The following is a 15,212-nucleotide window of genomic DNA, read 5'->3' as shown; positions in this document are numbered from 1 at the left end:
GGGACCTCTCCAGCGATGTACATTAAGGTGCCTGTCCTATTTTGGATGTTCTATCCACATTTTGATGAAAGTGACATATAAAACCATGGCAGAATAGTGAAAATCTTGTCTTTTTCTGCTACCCTTTTGCTGTGTGACTCTGTCCATGGGCCCAGGATAACAAAAATCACTTCAAATTGGAGCAGTTTGGACTATATGGAATACCCTCTTATTTGTTTACCAAACATTTTTGCTCTGGATATTTAGACTCTCATCAAAGTTGATATACAACCACAAAATGCCAGATATGTGCCAGATTCACACCACAAATTGATGTTGCTTTACTGTGAGTGGCATGTTACATTCACCTTACACCAGCTGGAAAGCTATTAGCCTCAAAAATCCCAGAGGAGAGGCAGATTTCAGCCAAAGTAGCTCTGACTGTTTTCTCCCAGCTCATCAACAGAGATGTTAACTGCCCTAGTTTGTGCTTAAATAGATCCTGACATTCAGAGGGGCATTTTACACTGAGCGCTGGCAAATACACATTTTGTCACATTTCTCCCTAAAAACAAGGAAAATACTACACTGGAAGAGAAAAACTCTCCCCCCTCGACCATAATACACATGGACAGCTCTTGCTGATTTGTGGGGTGACAGTTAATGCACCTGACAGGGAAAGGTACATGACCTTTCACTTTCCACTTCAATATCACACATACAGAAAATCATCTTACCTAGAGATGCTGAATCCTTCTCCAAGGGCTTCTAAGCAAGTTGTTTCAGTGCTCTTCTGCAGAAGAGAGCTCAAAAAACCTTCTTTAGGTGAAGACCTCTTCTTCATCCATTTTCAGAATCACAAAATGATTTGGAAGAGACCGTAAAGATTGTCTTGTTACAACTCCCTGCCTTGGGCAGGGATACCATTGCCTAGAGCAGGTTGCTCCAAGCCCCATCCAACTACCTGATAAGAGTTGTTTTTACCTCATTAGATGCTTTCCCTTACCTCTTTAGCCCAAAGACCTCTATGATACCCAGGTAGTAGCCCTGGGTGTTGAAAACCTTGTGGAGGCATTTAACATGTCCACCCACTCAGCTGCCCACACCTCAGGTGAGATCCAGCATGGTGTTGAGAATGTTTCTACTTTCCCTGCAATACCACAGTAGAGATGTCCAAGCAGTAAGTTATATTGCTTCTCTGTAGAAGTGGAGAGAGTGGCAGCACTGTACTGATCACCCGTCTGACAGAAAAGTAGGTTCAGTCCCTGCCTGGAGGAGCTGGTGGCACTTCAACTCAAGAAGCAACTCCCTGTACTTCTCACGTTGCTCACCAGCAAGAAGCATTCCATGCTCCCTCCCACTCCATTGTAGCAGGATTAGCAGCTACAGGAGGGAAAAGCATCTTGGCCTGGGTTGTTTTGCCATGCTTTTCCTCAGATGCTCCTCACCTCAGTTTTGGAAAACAGGTGTCTGCTAGGGAGCGCAGGAGCCTCCCTTGGAATGAAAATTTTGAAATCAAGGGGCTCTCAAGCAGAGATCTGGGGATAGGAATAACAGTTCTTTACTAGTATGTATAATGAGGCACTCAAACAACAATAACCACAGCATTAACAACAAAACAGAACCAGGGACCCTGTGACAGTCCTCTCGGCCAAGACTGGAAAGGATGGAGTAGAGGCTTTGCTTCACAAACCCCCTCAGGTGGGCAGTCCCGGTGCTCCTGCAGGGCTCTGAGGAACACTCAGCTGGAACAGCAGGGATGAGCAGAGATCCTGGGCCGGTGGCTGAGGTGTATCAGCAGCTCTGCAGCAGTAGCCGGCATTGCCACACATGCCAGCAGGACAGGGGGTGCGAGACACACCAACAAGAAGGAGAAGAAGAAGCAGCAGCTCCGTCTGGGTGATGGCGAATTCCCTTCTCTCTGCAGCAACAGCTCCCAGCAAAGTGTGCTTCTCTGAAGCTGAAGAAGCCAGCAAAACTGTCCCCGCCCTCCCATTTTCTTGCCCCTTTCCCCCCTGGGCCCAGCCGGACTCTGTGTTTCTCGAGCACCCACCGAGTACCAGCAGTCAGGTTTTCCCCGCAACTAATGGGTAAAAATTCCACGGGTGAGTCAGAACTAAAAGGACACCTAACCCCCAACACTCCTTTTCAAGGTCTAGGACTTGGGAGCTCTTCCTCCTGGACTCCTGTGTAACTTCTCAGACCCTTGCAATACTTCACTCCTAATAAAAGAGGGAAAAATAGGATGTCTTCAGTTTCAATTATATCAAATAGGTTGTCCCTCTACAGCTTCATGGAAGAAACCCAGATTCCCTGGGACCAGCCAGGTCCCCTGCCTAGGCCCCATCTAACTGGGGCTCCAGGAAGTGCTCTGCTATTTTTAGGTCATCTTACTGTGACTCAGTCTCCTACTTTTATTATTCTTAGTTAGTCTGTTTGTTTTAAACAACTAGTTTCACCTTTCTGCTTGAAGCCAGGCGTGGTCAACAGATGGTGGCAGCATGAGTATCATTAGTCATCCCTTGTGTGGCTTTGAGTTGGACACTAGTGGGAACCTGAGTGGGCTGGCAGGGCCAAATCCTGCAGAATCACCTCTCAGGGTGGCTTACACAGCCTCCACTTCCACCACAAATCTTGAGGCACTTGGTGGCCAGTGCTTTTTCTGCATTTATGAAAAGTGGATGAAACTAATGTGCAGCAACACCTGAAGCCCTTCCAATATTTGTTATTTCCACTGTTCCTGGGTACAGCTATGGACTAGTGGGGTGGGGGAAATTGTAACAGAGCAATTACCTCAGAGATTAAAATCTTAATGGGATTTTTCTACCAACCAAAAGTTTCCTGGGAATCTGACTGAAATTGTCTAAGAGGCACTGATCATGAGGTAGGACAGGCTATTTGAGTCACTGGGATCTCCCCAGGCTTGCCTTGGGAAGGGTCAATCCCATGGTAAAGAATTAGTCTCCTGCTTCTTCCCAAAGAAGAGACTTCTCTTGAAGAGCAGCCAGGGCTTGCTCTAGTAGAAATGTTTCTTCTGGGAGCCCAGGGAGAGGAGATGCCAATAGTTCCCTCACCTCTAACCAAGATCTGACTGTGGGTGAAGATACTGGTTGGGACCCAGAACGAGGCTCTGGGGTAAGCAGGAGAGCTGGGCTCTGGGAGAAGGACACCTGTGATGAGTTCATCCCTGATTTGGCATTCAGAGTACTTTCAAAAAATATATCTATATCTATATCTATATCTATATCTATATCTATATCTATATCTATATCTATATCTATATCTATATCTATATCTATATCTATATCTATATCTATATCTATATCTATATCTAATCTATCTATATCTATCTATATCCATATACATCATTCAATTAGACTGAGAGTAACTGCTGGGTCCTTGCCCACACTGAGCTCTGGACCATTTAGGTCCTGCAAGTGCTGCTAGCTTAAGAATAAAGCAAAGTGTGCTGGCAAATCTAGGTCACTGTCCTGCAGAAGGGATTTTAGACAGTGAGAAAGTGCCTCCCTTGCCCTTGGCACCTAACTGGCCATGTCCCACCTCCTGTCCAAGAATGTCAGAGGCCAAATTGCTCAAAATAAAAATGAGACACTTGGGAAATGGTTTTGCCTTCTCCATCACCTGTGGCTTCACTGTCACAACTCTCAGGGACGTGCAATGAAGGCTGTGCAAAGCTTTCTTGCCTCCCTGCTATCTTGTGTGTGTTTTCGGAGAGCTGGCACAGTGTGAGCAGTCCCCAGTGGGGAGAAGGGCATAAATCAGAGCTGGTCTGTGGCTTTATTCTGTAAGAAAAAAAGAAAATAGAAAAAAATGAAGTCTTAAGTGTGCCAATGAACCAGGTACAAAGGCAAAGAAAATACAATTTGTAATTACACCTTGAAAAACTGAACATGAGGAATATCAAAGATTTCATTAACACGAATTTAGGTGATGGAGTAGTGCCAGAGGAGCCCAAACATTGTGATTAAATATACTCAGTGAGAACTTCCAAAAAGAAACATCTCTTAAATAAGGACTGATTTCTTATTGGGGAAGTGAGATGCTATTTTTTCACTCAAACTGGACAAAACCATCACTTTTCAGTTTTGTAGCCCTGGAGCATATCCTCTGATTGGTCTTTCTGTATCATCATCTCTTAGGAAAGCAGCAGAGATGAAAATACTTAAAGTGCATTTTCATGGCAGGCGAGCAATGCTGGGTTAGGAAAGTGAGAGTGTGGGACGAATGCTTGGGATGAGTCCAGGTGTCACCCCTGTCCCTTCCCTCCCCAACACAGCAAGGCTCTTGTCATCCAGAAACTTCTTTTCTACAGGTTGAGCCCCCACCCAGCTCCCTCAGCCACTCCTGGTGCTCCAGACCCTTCCCCAGCGCTGTTCTCTTCTCTGGACCCGCTACAGCAGCTCAGTGTCTTTCTTGTGCCATCCTGAAGCCATGGTGCCCCCTGTCCCAAATCCTCTGCCACCATCCCAGCAGTAAGGGCAGGTGCTCCTGTCACTATGCCAGCCCTACCAGTGACACAGCTCCTCTCCCAACAGGATTTGATGTGTTATTTAAGAAAATGCAATGATTTTAAAGGCTTTTGTTTTGAAGTGGATAGGTGTGAAGGACTGGCTTAGCTGATGGTTGTACGAAAAAGCAAGACTGTAGAGTTTCCTGATCGGCACAACCCTACAGGCAAACAATGTGCTCTTCACCAAAACCAAGTGAGAACAGACCAGTATGGGATGTGAAAGGGTGCTCTGCAAGTCGTGGGCAAGACGGAACCAGGAGGCAGGTCTTCCCATTCCCTACACTGTACTGCTGCGTCTTAGCCTACATTTACTCAAATACTTTCCTTGCAGGGATCTACTTGTCAATAAATGTGCTATTTTTTCCATGTATATTTAAATGAAATGTGGTGTTTCTGAGGTAGACAACAAGCTCTTGGAAATGCAGATCCCAACTTAGAAAGCAGCCTCATTTTTATAGATTTCTCTAAAGATTGTGCAGGTTAAAACCCGAATGAGCAGTTTTGATGGCAATACAGAGCAGCAGCACTATGGATGCTAAATCTGAACCAGAGTGTCTGTAGTTATTGCAGGCCACATAGCTCAGTCCTGCCTGAGAGCTAGCCTGAGAAATTCACGGGAGGATTTGAAAACAATCCTCAGAGACAGAAAACAGCCATGCCAGGTGATGTTTGTCTGTCCTTTGTTTTCTTTGCAGGAGAAAGTCAGGGGGTGGTGTGCACCACTGACCAATGATGGTGATATAGTGGTTTACTAACCAATAAGTTTCCTTTCTGTACTTTCCATGAACCAGTCTATAAAACAAGCCTGAAGTAATAAACTAAAAGAATTCTCCTGTTCTGACTCCATGAGAGTCTGTGTCGTCTCTACCCAGCTGGTCCTAATAGAGTGACAGCAGCACCCTTCTCCTGCCAGCAGCAGAGCCTTCCCTGAGTGCTGCAAGGCCATCAGCAACCTCTCGGTTCCATGCCATGAGCAGTGACACCTTCTGCTAAAGAAGATTACTCCAAGCGTCAGCCTACCTGGCCTTAGACATTTCCAAGGATGAGGTATCCAAAACTCTGAGCATCCTGTGCCAGTGCCTGTTTTCTGCAGAGGAAATGTTTTATTAAGGCAGGAGGTAGTGGTGGATATTTGGTGTGATCTCTTGGAAGCTGGAGCTGAGATGATATGCCGGCAGCATGGGTCACATTGCTTGAAGGTGTGGAGATGGTGCCAGGCTGTTTAAATACAGACCTTGAGATACTGGTAGCCAGGAAAAACCTTTGGCTTTTGCCATCAAGAACTCAAGGCAAATTAATACCATCAGCCATTCTTGAGAGCTTGAAGCAGAGCTTACATGCAAAGAGTTCATGTCCTCTGAAAGATGAACTTTATAAGGGGGCCATATGTGAAGATAGACAGATCAGTGTTTTTAATCTTCTTTTGACAAGGAAAATCAAGTCAGGGAAAAATAAGAAATAATGAAAGGATGTGTTCATTTAAAATGCAATGTCATCTTTTTTGTTAAGGAATTTCCTTTTTATTTTAATTCTCATTTTAAATTGCATTATGACATAAAGGTAAACAGCGATCCATCGATCTTCACTTCTCCCTGCCTGTGCAAAAAAGCCAAACCCAAGCATGCTGTGTTTTGCTGCATGTGCTCTCATGGAATTTTGAGGGCAGGAAGGATAATTTTGGTGCATCCAATTCAGGCAATCACATTTTACTCCCTGCACCAATCAAATTACTTAAGCCCACTTTTCCTTCTCTGGAGGCTTGTGTGTCCAAGGCAGAAGAGCTGGGAAGGCAGCCAGAGTGAGGATTTCAGGTGAGTCTGAGGAAGAGGCTGTATTGAGGCTGGCAAATTTCCCACAAGTTGTCACAGAGACCTGAGGCTGCTCTATGCCCTTGGGGGGGAAAAAAGGTCCATGGCAATTATATTATTATTATATTATTATATCCTTAATTTATTTTAACTGACAGTAATGGATAATATTCCCTAGAAGAAATTTCAAAATTTGGAGAAAAGAAAATTTTTGCCCAAGTGACTTAGAATCCTGGAATGGTTTGGGTTCAAAGGGACCTTAAGGCTCATCCTGTTCCAGCTCCTGCCACGGGAAGGGAAATGTTCCACTAACCCAGGTCGCTTCAAGCCCCATCTAACCTGGCCTTGTACACTTCCAGGGATGTGGCAGCCACTGCCCCACTGGGAACACTTGCCCTTCAGGAAGGACCTCTCACCATTCCCCAGGGCAGTGCTGGACACTGAATTCAGTGCTGAAGGATGTGATGCAGTGACATCTTGGGATGCCTGATGGATCCTGAAATCACCACCTAAGTTTCAGAAATGCTCCTTTTATTTACAAATAAAAAATATTTTACAGATCCTCCAGTTGAAGAAAAAATGATCTTTCTAAAGGCTTGTCAATCTTATCTGCCTTTTTGCTTTTACCTTCCCTATCTTCTTTTCCCTTGCTACTGTCTCAATAGCTGGGGTAGATATGTAGGAGACAAGGTGGGTTGGGCAATTTGTCACCAGCATTTTTATCCTCAAATGCCACCTTTAGGAAATACCTGCCCGAAACAGAACATCTCTTAGCATTAGTTGGGACATAGGTGGCACATGGTGTTGACACAGGCCAGGGAGGGGTGTAATAGCTGTGCAGCTGTGGAGGGACTGGTTGGCCCATGGCTGGTTTCTGCCGTGGTGTTGCAGGGCTCAGTAGGTCCTGCTAAATTCCCCTTCACCCTTTTCCTTGTCCTCTCCCTCCAGAACGAGCCCGGGATTACCTGCACAAGACTGGACGCTTCATTGTCATTGGTGGCATCGTCTCGCCTGTGCACGACTCCTATGGGAAAACGGTGGGTCGTTGCCATTTCCTCTTTCTGCCTCCTGTGTGAGATGGCATCTCTGAAATTAGGGCTGAGCACTGGGCAGCACTGCCTGACCTGTGGTTCCTTCATAGCCCTCTTCTGCCTGGGGCAGCTCCTGACCTTGGGAAAGTCTTGGAGAGAGGGGAGAAGATGAAACCTCTTGCTCTTCAGATAAACACTGCAGTGAGACCCTAAACTGAGCCAAAGTACTAGACAGCAAAGAGAAACATTCCCACCCAAAACAGTGGTGGTGATACCTTAAGTGAGGGTTGGTGGGGGGGTTGAATTATTTCAAAAACAATTGAGTTTTTCTGGAGGATATTGAAATTATGCAAATAAGTGACCTTTAGAGTCACTTGTCAAATTAGATGTGGTGAGCTCACTTATCTCCTGAAAGCTGGAGGAATTTCATCAAGAAACCACCCCCTCAGATTGGCCCCGTTGGAGCACAGGTCTGGGAGCGGTAGTGCTGAGCTCTCCACCCAAGAATGTAGCCAGAGTTGAGCCCAACAGAACCTCCTCCCCTCCAGCAAACAGGAGCTTTAATAAACTTCTGTGGAAGGAATCCTTCTGGTCTGTCTCACATGATGTTCTTCCTCAGAAAGGTTTGCAAGCCCAGGCTGACCAGAGCACAAGGCTTCATAACTGTTCTTCCTTTACCTTCTCATGCAGGGGCTAGTTTCTAGCCGGCACCGCTTGACCATGTGCCAGCTGGCTGTGCAGTCCTCCGACTGGATCAGGTGGGTGGCAGAGCTGGCACCAGCACCCCTGCCATGGCACCAGCAGCCCCTGCCCTTTCCCTGCACCATGGGGGAAAAGTCCTGCATGCAGCGTAGAGATGCCACCATCTGGTAGAGCTCCAGGATGAATTTTCTTCCAGCCCAAGCTTGACTAAAAATAAGAGACCTTCCCCTCCCAGTCTGGCAGAGAACAGACAAGGAGGGTTACACTACCCTTCAAGGGAGCCCTCAAGATCTGGGAAGTCGTTTGAGCCCCTCACTAAGCCTGTGGTGTCTGGGTGATACCCAAAGTCACTTTGCTCACTCCAGCCTTGTGCACCTTCTCTGTCCACACATGTAGCACCAGCCTGCAGATTTTCACCTTCCCAGCACTGCCATGTGGCACATGGTGGTTGAAGTGACACCAGAAGCATCTTGGGCTGCCCTCAGAAAGAGGGTTATGACACACATAGTTGCATCCAAGCCAAACAAAAGCTGGTTAGGTGGGTGCCAAGCATGGAGAGATGCCCAGACACACATTCAGGTCTCCAGAGCTGTTAGGGATGCTGTGTAGAAGAGCTGGAGGAAGGATGTGGTCCATGCTAGGGCTGAGGCATCAGTAATGGCTGCTCATGGCACTGCTGGCCAACCAAGTGGGGAGGAAGTAGCACGGGCAGAAGTGGCCATGAGCGACACTGTTGCCTTGTTGTTCTTCCGGCAGGGTTGATCCCTGGGAGTGCTACCAGGACACCTGGCAGACCACCTGCAGTGTGTTGGAGCACCACCGTGACCTGATGAAGGTGAGGCGTGGGTGCAACAGGGTGAGGGCATGGGGAGAATGTAGGGGTGGGAGTGCACCCAATCAAAATACAACAGATTGACAGTGAGAAAATTTAGAGGAACACAGTGAAGGGGTTAGACCTTGTCACAGCTGCTTTGAGGTCTGGGCCCTGGTGGTGGAAGGAAATGGAGCCCTCCAGCTGGAGCCAGCAGCCATCCTGGACCCAGGAACACCAGGAGGGCAGCAGGGCTTAAGGCAGAGTCAAAGCAAGGGTGGGCATAAACCACGTAATTACACCCCCCTTACTCCTCCCAGAGGGAGGGAGGAGTGGATGGGCCTCCCAGTTCACCAGCTGAGCCAGAACTACTGTATGAACCTGACAGAGAGATTTTACAGGAAAATTCAGCATCTGGGAAGTCCCCAGGGAACACAACCCCAGGAGGAAAAGTTAGAGGCAGGCCTGAAAGCCAAGGAGGAAGGTGCCCTTGGGTGACCTACACAGATAGCAGAGCTGCTGGTACACTCAGATATAGGAAGAAAATTAAAGATAGGAAATGGATGAAAGAGCATTGTACAAGCTCATGGACAGCCCAGACAGGAGGCACAGGAGTAGCATTAGCCAGCAGGATGTTCAGTGCATCCTGGGACTGTGGTGTTGAAGCCAGGGAGTTATTGGTGATACCTTCCTTCTCGTGCAGGGATGGGTGGAAGAGAAGAGGACATGTTTGCTCTTTGCTAGCCCACACAAAAAAGGTGATACCACCTTAAACACGAGTCATTATCCACAGGGTCCTGAAAGCCCCAGGCCCATTTGGTGAGGTCAGATGGGACTGGGGACCCTGAAGTGAGCTGGGACATACCTGTCATGAAAGATGACCTTGAACCAGGGGTGCAGAGGCTTGTTACAGGGTCAGAAAGATTTTGCGAGGGTGCTGAGGTGAAGACACTGTTCCAACTACATCCTTCCCTGATTACAGAGAGTGACTGGCTGCATCCTCTCCAATGTCAACACACCCTCCATCACCCCTGTGATTGGCCAGCCCCAGAATGAGTCCCCACAAAGCATCTACCAGAACAACAACATCTCAAGCAAGCCCACCGCAGGTAGGTGGCAGTGCTGTAGGGAAGAGAGGGATGACTACTTACCGACTACCTCCCAGTCAGGGCTGCCAAATATTAGAACATTAGAATAAGGTGATCCATCACCTTATTTTTGGACAGGTGTCTTACCAGTCTTGGTGCACCAGGTCTAGGATGGGGCAAGGGTGTGATGCAAGAGTCAGCATCCAGCACAGCAAGGGCAGAAGCCAAGAACAGCTTAAGATGGCTATGAAATCTCCCTGGACTTCAGCTGGATGATGTCTAGGCAGTGAGACCAGCAAAAGGAAAGGCTACCTGGTACCAAGGGATGAACTGGCAGGAGAGATGATGTAGTGGGATTCCCTATAAGACAGAGGGATGTGAACCATAAAGGTATTAGCTGAAAAGAGGGAACATTACTTAAATCCCATTAAAATGGGTATCTCATGATTTTCTTCATGATTTTAGCTGGTCCCTTCAAGACACAGGGGAGCGCTCTTGGGAGTTAAGACCGTAAGAAGAGGTGTTGGGAGATGCACACCCAGGCACAAGAGCATTTTGCAGAACCAGGGTGGCTGAAGCCTGAAGCCTTGGATGGGTTAATTGCACAACCTCTCTCTCCCATTAATTTTCCTTCTTCCCCTTTAGCAAAAATCTTGGGGAAAGTGGGAGAAAGCCTGAGCCGGATTTGCTGTGTTCGCCCACCCATGGAGAGCTTCACCTTTGTGGGTATGTAGAGGAAAGGTCCAGCTTCACCTCTAGAGATCTGCTCCCCACCCTTCCTCCCTCTTCGAATCTGAGCATCAGCACCTCTCTTTTGCTACCCTTTCTCAGATGAAAATGCCAACTTGGGGACAGTGATGAGATATGAAGAAATTGGTGAGTACACAGCCCCTATCCACATTGCTCCCATTCCTTTGGGCCAGCACTGCATGACTTGGGAGCATCTGCATGACATCTCTGGCTGATACAGGATCATCTCAACTTGGTGCCAGCTACTGGGGCTCAGGAATGCAACAGAAACACCTCTAACTGGGCTGAGCCTAATCCTGTTGACAGACAACTGCCTGAAATAAGGGACCATGCAATGGGGACACAGCTCCTGGCACTGACACAGACCTGCCATGGTATCCTGTCCTGAGAGTCCCCTCAGGTGCCATCAAAATTGGCCTCCCATGGTGGTATCACCCCATCCCCGCATTCCCTGCAGAGCCTCACACAGCAGGAGAGATTTTGCCTGCCTTACCGGCCATGGTGTTCCTTGTTCTAAAGACTTTTAAGGGTTTTAGCCCCACCGGACATCATCCAGAGCTCTGCATGGGGAGCTTGCTGGTGGTTTTGAGACTCTTTTCATGTAAAGCCTGGCACTACAGTCATCCTGGCACTAACACCATGCAGAGCCTAAAGGTTTTGGCCACCTGGGAATGCCAAACAGGGAGGCATTTTCCCATGCAGCCACTTCTTCTCACTCCTCCGGGAGTTTTATAGCTTTTGTCTGGCAGCTGTGCAAATAATCTTTATGGGCCTGTCAGAGCAGAAGACTCCTTCCCACAGCACAATTTTCTTGCTGAGCTGCAAAGCCAACCCTCAAAGTTGGGGGAGGGAGGTGGTCCCTGCTCAGCCCCTTGTGCTCCCACCTCTGAGCTTTTCTCCTCTCTTTTCCAGAGCTTCGTATCTTGCTGCTTTGTGGCAGCGACCTGCTGGAGTCCTTCTGCATCCCTGGCCTCTGGAATGAGGCAGATGTGAGTCACCAGTGTCAGGCACCCGTCCATGCTCCTCCTTCTCTGCTTCCCACAGCCAGTGCTCCTGGGAGTCACTAGGTCCCTTGGGATGACAGGAGCAGCGCCCACCATCTCCACTGCCTCCTCCATCCCAACCCTGACTGTCGTCTCCCCTACACATTTCCACAGGGCTTCTACGGTCCCAAGCCCTATAGCCTGTTTACTGTTCATGCAAAGGATGTCATCTGGGGTGGCAGGGTAGGCCCATCCTAAGGCATTTCCAAAGGCTCTGCTCCACTCCTTGTCCCTTGGAAGGAGCCAGTATCAACTAGATGCCAGCTCCAGCAGAGTGAGGTATGCAAGTAGGAAATAAGGTATTTATAGGAGTGGTCCAGATGGTGGGAATTAAACATATTATAGCCAAATCAACATCTTTCACTGTTGGCCCTTGCTGGAAGAAGTCATATTTTCATGGGAAAACACCAGCTTTGGAGAGGGGCTGGGCTACTGACCCACCAGCTGCTCCTGGCAGTTGGAGCCATGCTGGCCATGAGGCCTCCCCTGGTTCCTCACTGAAATCAGTCAGTCAACACAAACCTCCCTCCTTGAACTTCGTAGCCTTCAAAAGTCAGTTACCATATCTTCAGTCCTTAACTTTGAAGGCATCAAAGGTATCTCCTTTAAAGGGCTGGAAAAACTGAAATGAGACAAGCCCTGGAGCCTAGCACAAAGGATGCAGAAATGACATCAAAGCACAGGCAGAAGATGCGTTCTGCAGCAGCACCTCCTCATGGGCTCCTACTGCCCAAATTTGCTGACACAAAGCTCTTTTGGATGAATCTGATTTGTCTCACCTGAGAATGGTGTGAGCACTATGACTGGTCCCCATGCTTTAGCAAATTTGGCCAAACCACCTTGGAAGAACCATCCTCCCAGACCTCTGTCAGGACTAATACATTCATCCTGCTCGTGAACCCTTCCAGCGAGGCAGAGGTCACATTCACCTTGGGCAACCTCTTCTACCACAAGTTCTCCTCAAAGCCTGACCTCAACATCTAATAGGATTTAACCCTGTGCCTTTTATTTGATCTACTGCCAACCACTTGCCTGCCTAATTCCATGTTTCTGCCAAAGGCTGTTGACATAGCCTCAAAATCCCTTGCCATCTCCCTCCAGACTATGGTCCAGCTTTCATGGGGCAGGGTGGGGTTGGCAGACAGTGGCAGGTTTTGCATGGGGTGGCTATAAAGCTCTCCACACTTTGTTTTGCTCCCAGATGGAGGTGATTGTTGGGGAGTTTGGGATCGTGGTGGTGCCCCGGGATGGAGCAGACCCTGAGCAAATCATGAACCACTCCTCCATACTGCGCAAGTACAAAGTGAGTGGGTGGATGCACCTGTGGCATGCGAAGGCTTTGAGAGGACTCACAGTCTCTCTTCTCCCAGGGGGACAATTTTGTCGTGGGACACAATGCATCTTGGGGTCAGGTGCTCTCAGCTGATGGGTGGGATGAGCAATGGGTCACCACACAGCAGAGTGGGGAGGCTGGAGGGAAAGATATCTGCTTTCAGGCCATCCCTTCACGCCTGTGTTCCTCTGCAGAACAACATCCTGGTGGTGAAGGACGACTCAAACCACCCCATGTCAGTTGTCAGCTCCACCAAAAGCAGGTGGGTGAAGCAGGGCTACTCCCACTACAGAGTGGGGAGCAGGGTGCCCCCAGCCAGCCTCTCCATTTGCAGGGGCACCTGACCCACCCAAATGGGCTCTGACAACTTTCTCTCTCTCCATGCCCTCAGACTGGCCCTGCAGCATGGGGATGGACATGTCGTGGATTACCTCTGCCAGCCTGTCATTGACTACATCCTCAAGAGCCAGCTCTACATCAATGCCTCTGGCTAAGTGCCCGAGATCTTGCAGCGAGACAGCTCTCATGTCCCGCCTGCCTACAGCTCTCCATCACTCTTTTCTCTCTCTCAGTCCTTGTCTCCATCTCTCTCCCCATCCCATGGCCTCCTGCCCATGTCTGCCTCTCACCCCCAGCACCAATGCTCTGTTGTGCAGCCATGTCCAGGGAACGGTTTGGTCTCTTTTTCTGGGGTACTGCCCTGCCCTGTGTGCATGGGGAGGGAGGAAGGGCTGGTCAGGGAGCGACATGCTCCGTGTGCTCCAGCATGTCCCTGGGAAATGGTCCCCTTAGTCCATCTTCCCAGCATGCTCAGAGCAGGGGCTGCCTGTTCTGCATCATCTAACACAACTTAAGCTCAATAAATCTGGGTGGATTTTTTTTATTAAGTAGCTTTAGTGTGAGCCCTTTGGGCCTCTCAATACAGTGACCAACCAAACCCTGGTTGGCAGCAGGCAGTTACAACACAACCAGCTTGGTGCCCAACAGCAGGGGAACCTCCTCGGGCCAGCCATGAGAAAACCCAGCTAACAAAATCCTCCTGTCCCTGAAAAGTCATGGAGAGGGCATTTCTGAAGGGGAGAAGAGACCTTGGTAAGCAGTGCTGCCAAAGCATTATGGGGAGAATGTCATGTCTCACCTTCCCTTAGCTGCAAGAACTCAAGCCACTCCCTAGGCAAGTGAAGTTGGTGTGATGTTCTATTCTTACCCAGTGTCAGAGGCATCCCACACCACCTAGAAAGGGATCTGCCGTTTATGGGGACAAGAAATTGGATAGAAGAAGCAGGTGGTGAGCCAAAGCCTCTGGTGAGAGTTTGCCCCAAACCCGGACATGTCCATATCCATCCTCTACCTTCCAGATCTCCATTTCTGCTCCATCCATCTTCTCCCACCACTCCCACTCTCTTCCTCTCCTTGAAGAGTTCATTAAATGCATGATAACCTCCCCCTCCCAAACCAGCCATGGCTACTTTGCACATTTCTTGGGACAAGCCAGACTCCTGCTCCTGCCTGTGATGCCCCCTGATGTGAGGGATGAACCCTAGTGGAGATGCTTACAGTAAAAGCAGGACAGGTAATGTGGTGTGGAGCAGTTATTGAAGTCTTGTGGAGAGGAGGGTTGCTGGAACAAGGCCTTGTCCTGCTGATCACCCCTAGGGCACAAGAACCCTGAACAGCTGATGGGGAAAGTCACAGCCATGAGGAAGGTTTAGCCCTCACCTTCTCTCCTTTCCTCCCTGTAAACTTGTATCACTTTGGGTAGAGTCCTTCTGCCTGTGGCTGAGAGTCCTCCACGGCCTTTCAAGGGAATATGTGACATTTATTTTGTCCCTTAAAAGCCTATAAAGGGTCACAAGTAGCTCTCAGGCAAGCTCCAAAGGTGATACTTTGTGCTAAATTTGGTGACCTGCTGGGTGCTGCTGGCATCCCTGGAACAGCAAGCTGCTTTGGACGAACAAGGAAACCCACAGCCACAGGGTCCTTGCAGCAGACAGGATTTTAAGAACACTAGTTCAAGGAGCAGAAGCACAGCCCTTCCCAGAAGGACAGAAGTGATGCAACTGACCCAAAGGCCAGAAGAGGTCTTTCCTTGTCAGGGATTTCCCTCTGCATGGAGAGATTTGTTTGGGAACTGTT

General features: G+C 48.7%; 1 protein-coding gene across 1 annotated transcript in view; it reads left to right on the top strand.

Annotated features, from left to right (window-relative positions):
* The window catches only part of NMNAT2 (nicotinamide nucleotide adenylyltransferase 2), a 31,190-nt gene extending 16,659 nt beyond the window's left edge, over positions 1-14,531 (top strand). The window contains exons 2-11 of the mRNA XM_005531298.3: positions 7,267-7,355; positions 8,040-8,107; positions 8,808-8,886; positions 9,845-9,971; positions 10,596-10,676; positions 10,782-10,826; positions 11,613-11,689; positions 12,945-13,046; positions 13,271-13,338; positions 13,468-14,531. Of these exons, the coding sequence (XP_005531355.1) occupies positions 7,267-7,355; positions 8,040-8,107; positions 8,808-8,886; positions 9,845-9,971; positions 10,596-10,676; positions 10,782-10,826; positions 11,613-11,689; positions 12,945-13,046; positions 13,271-13,338; positions 13,468-13,570 (839 nt within the window). The 3' untranslated portion in view covers positions 13,571-14,531. The remainder of the gene's footprint in view (positions 1-7,266; positions 7,356-8,039; positions 8,108-8,807; positions 8,887-9,844; positions 9,972-10,595; positions 10,677-10,781; positions 10,827-11,612; positions 11,690-12,944; positions 13,047-13,270; positions 13,339-13,467) is intronic.
* The last annotated feature ends 681 nt before the right edge of the window (positions 14,532-15,212 follow it).

The sequence above is a fragment of the Pseudopodoces humilis genome, chromosome 10 (assembly GCF_049639895.1).
Source record: "Pseudopodoces humilis isolate 2021_Gansu_Grassland_sample_001 chromosome 10, ASM4963989v1, whole genome shotgun sequence".
NCBI lineage: Eukaryota > Metazoa > Chordata > Aves > Passeriformes > Paridae > Pseudopodoces > Pseudopodoces humilis.
The sequence above is the reverse complement of the archived record's forward strand: the minus strand, read 5'-3'. Positions and strand labels throughout refer to the sequence as shown.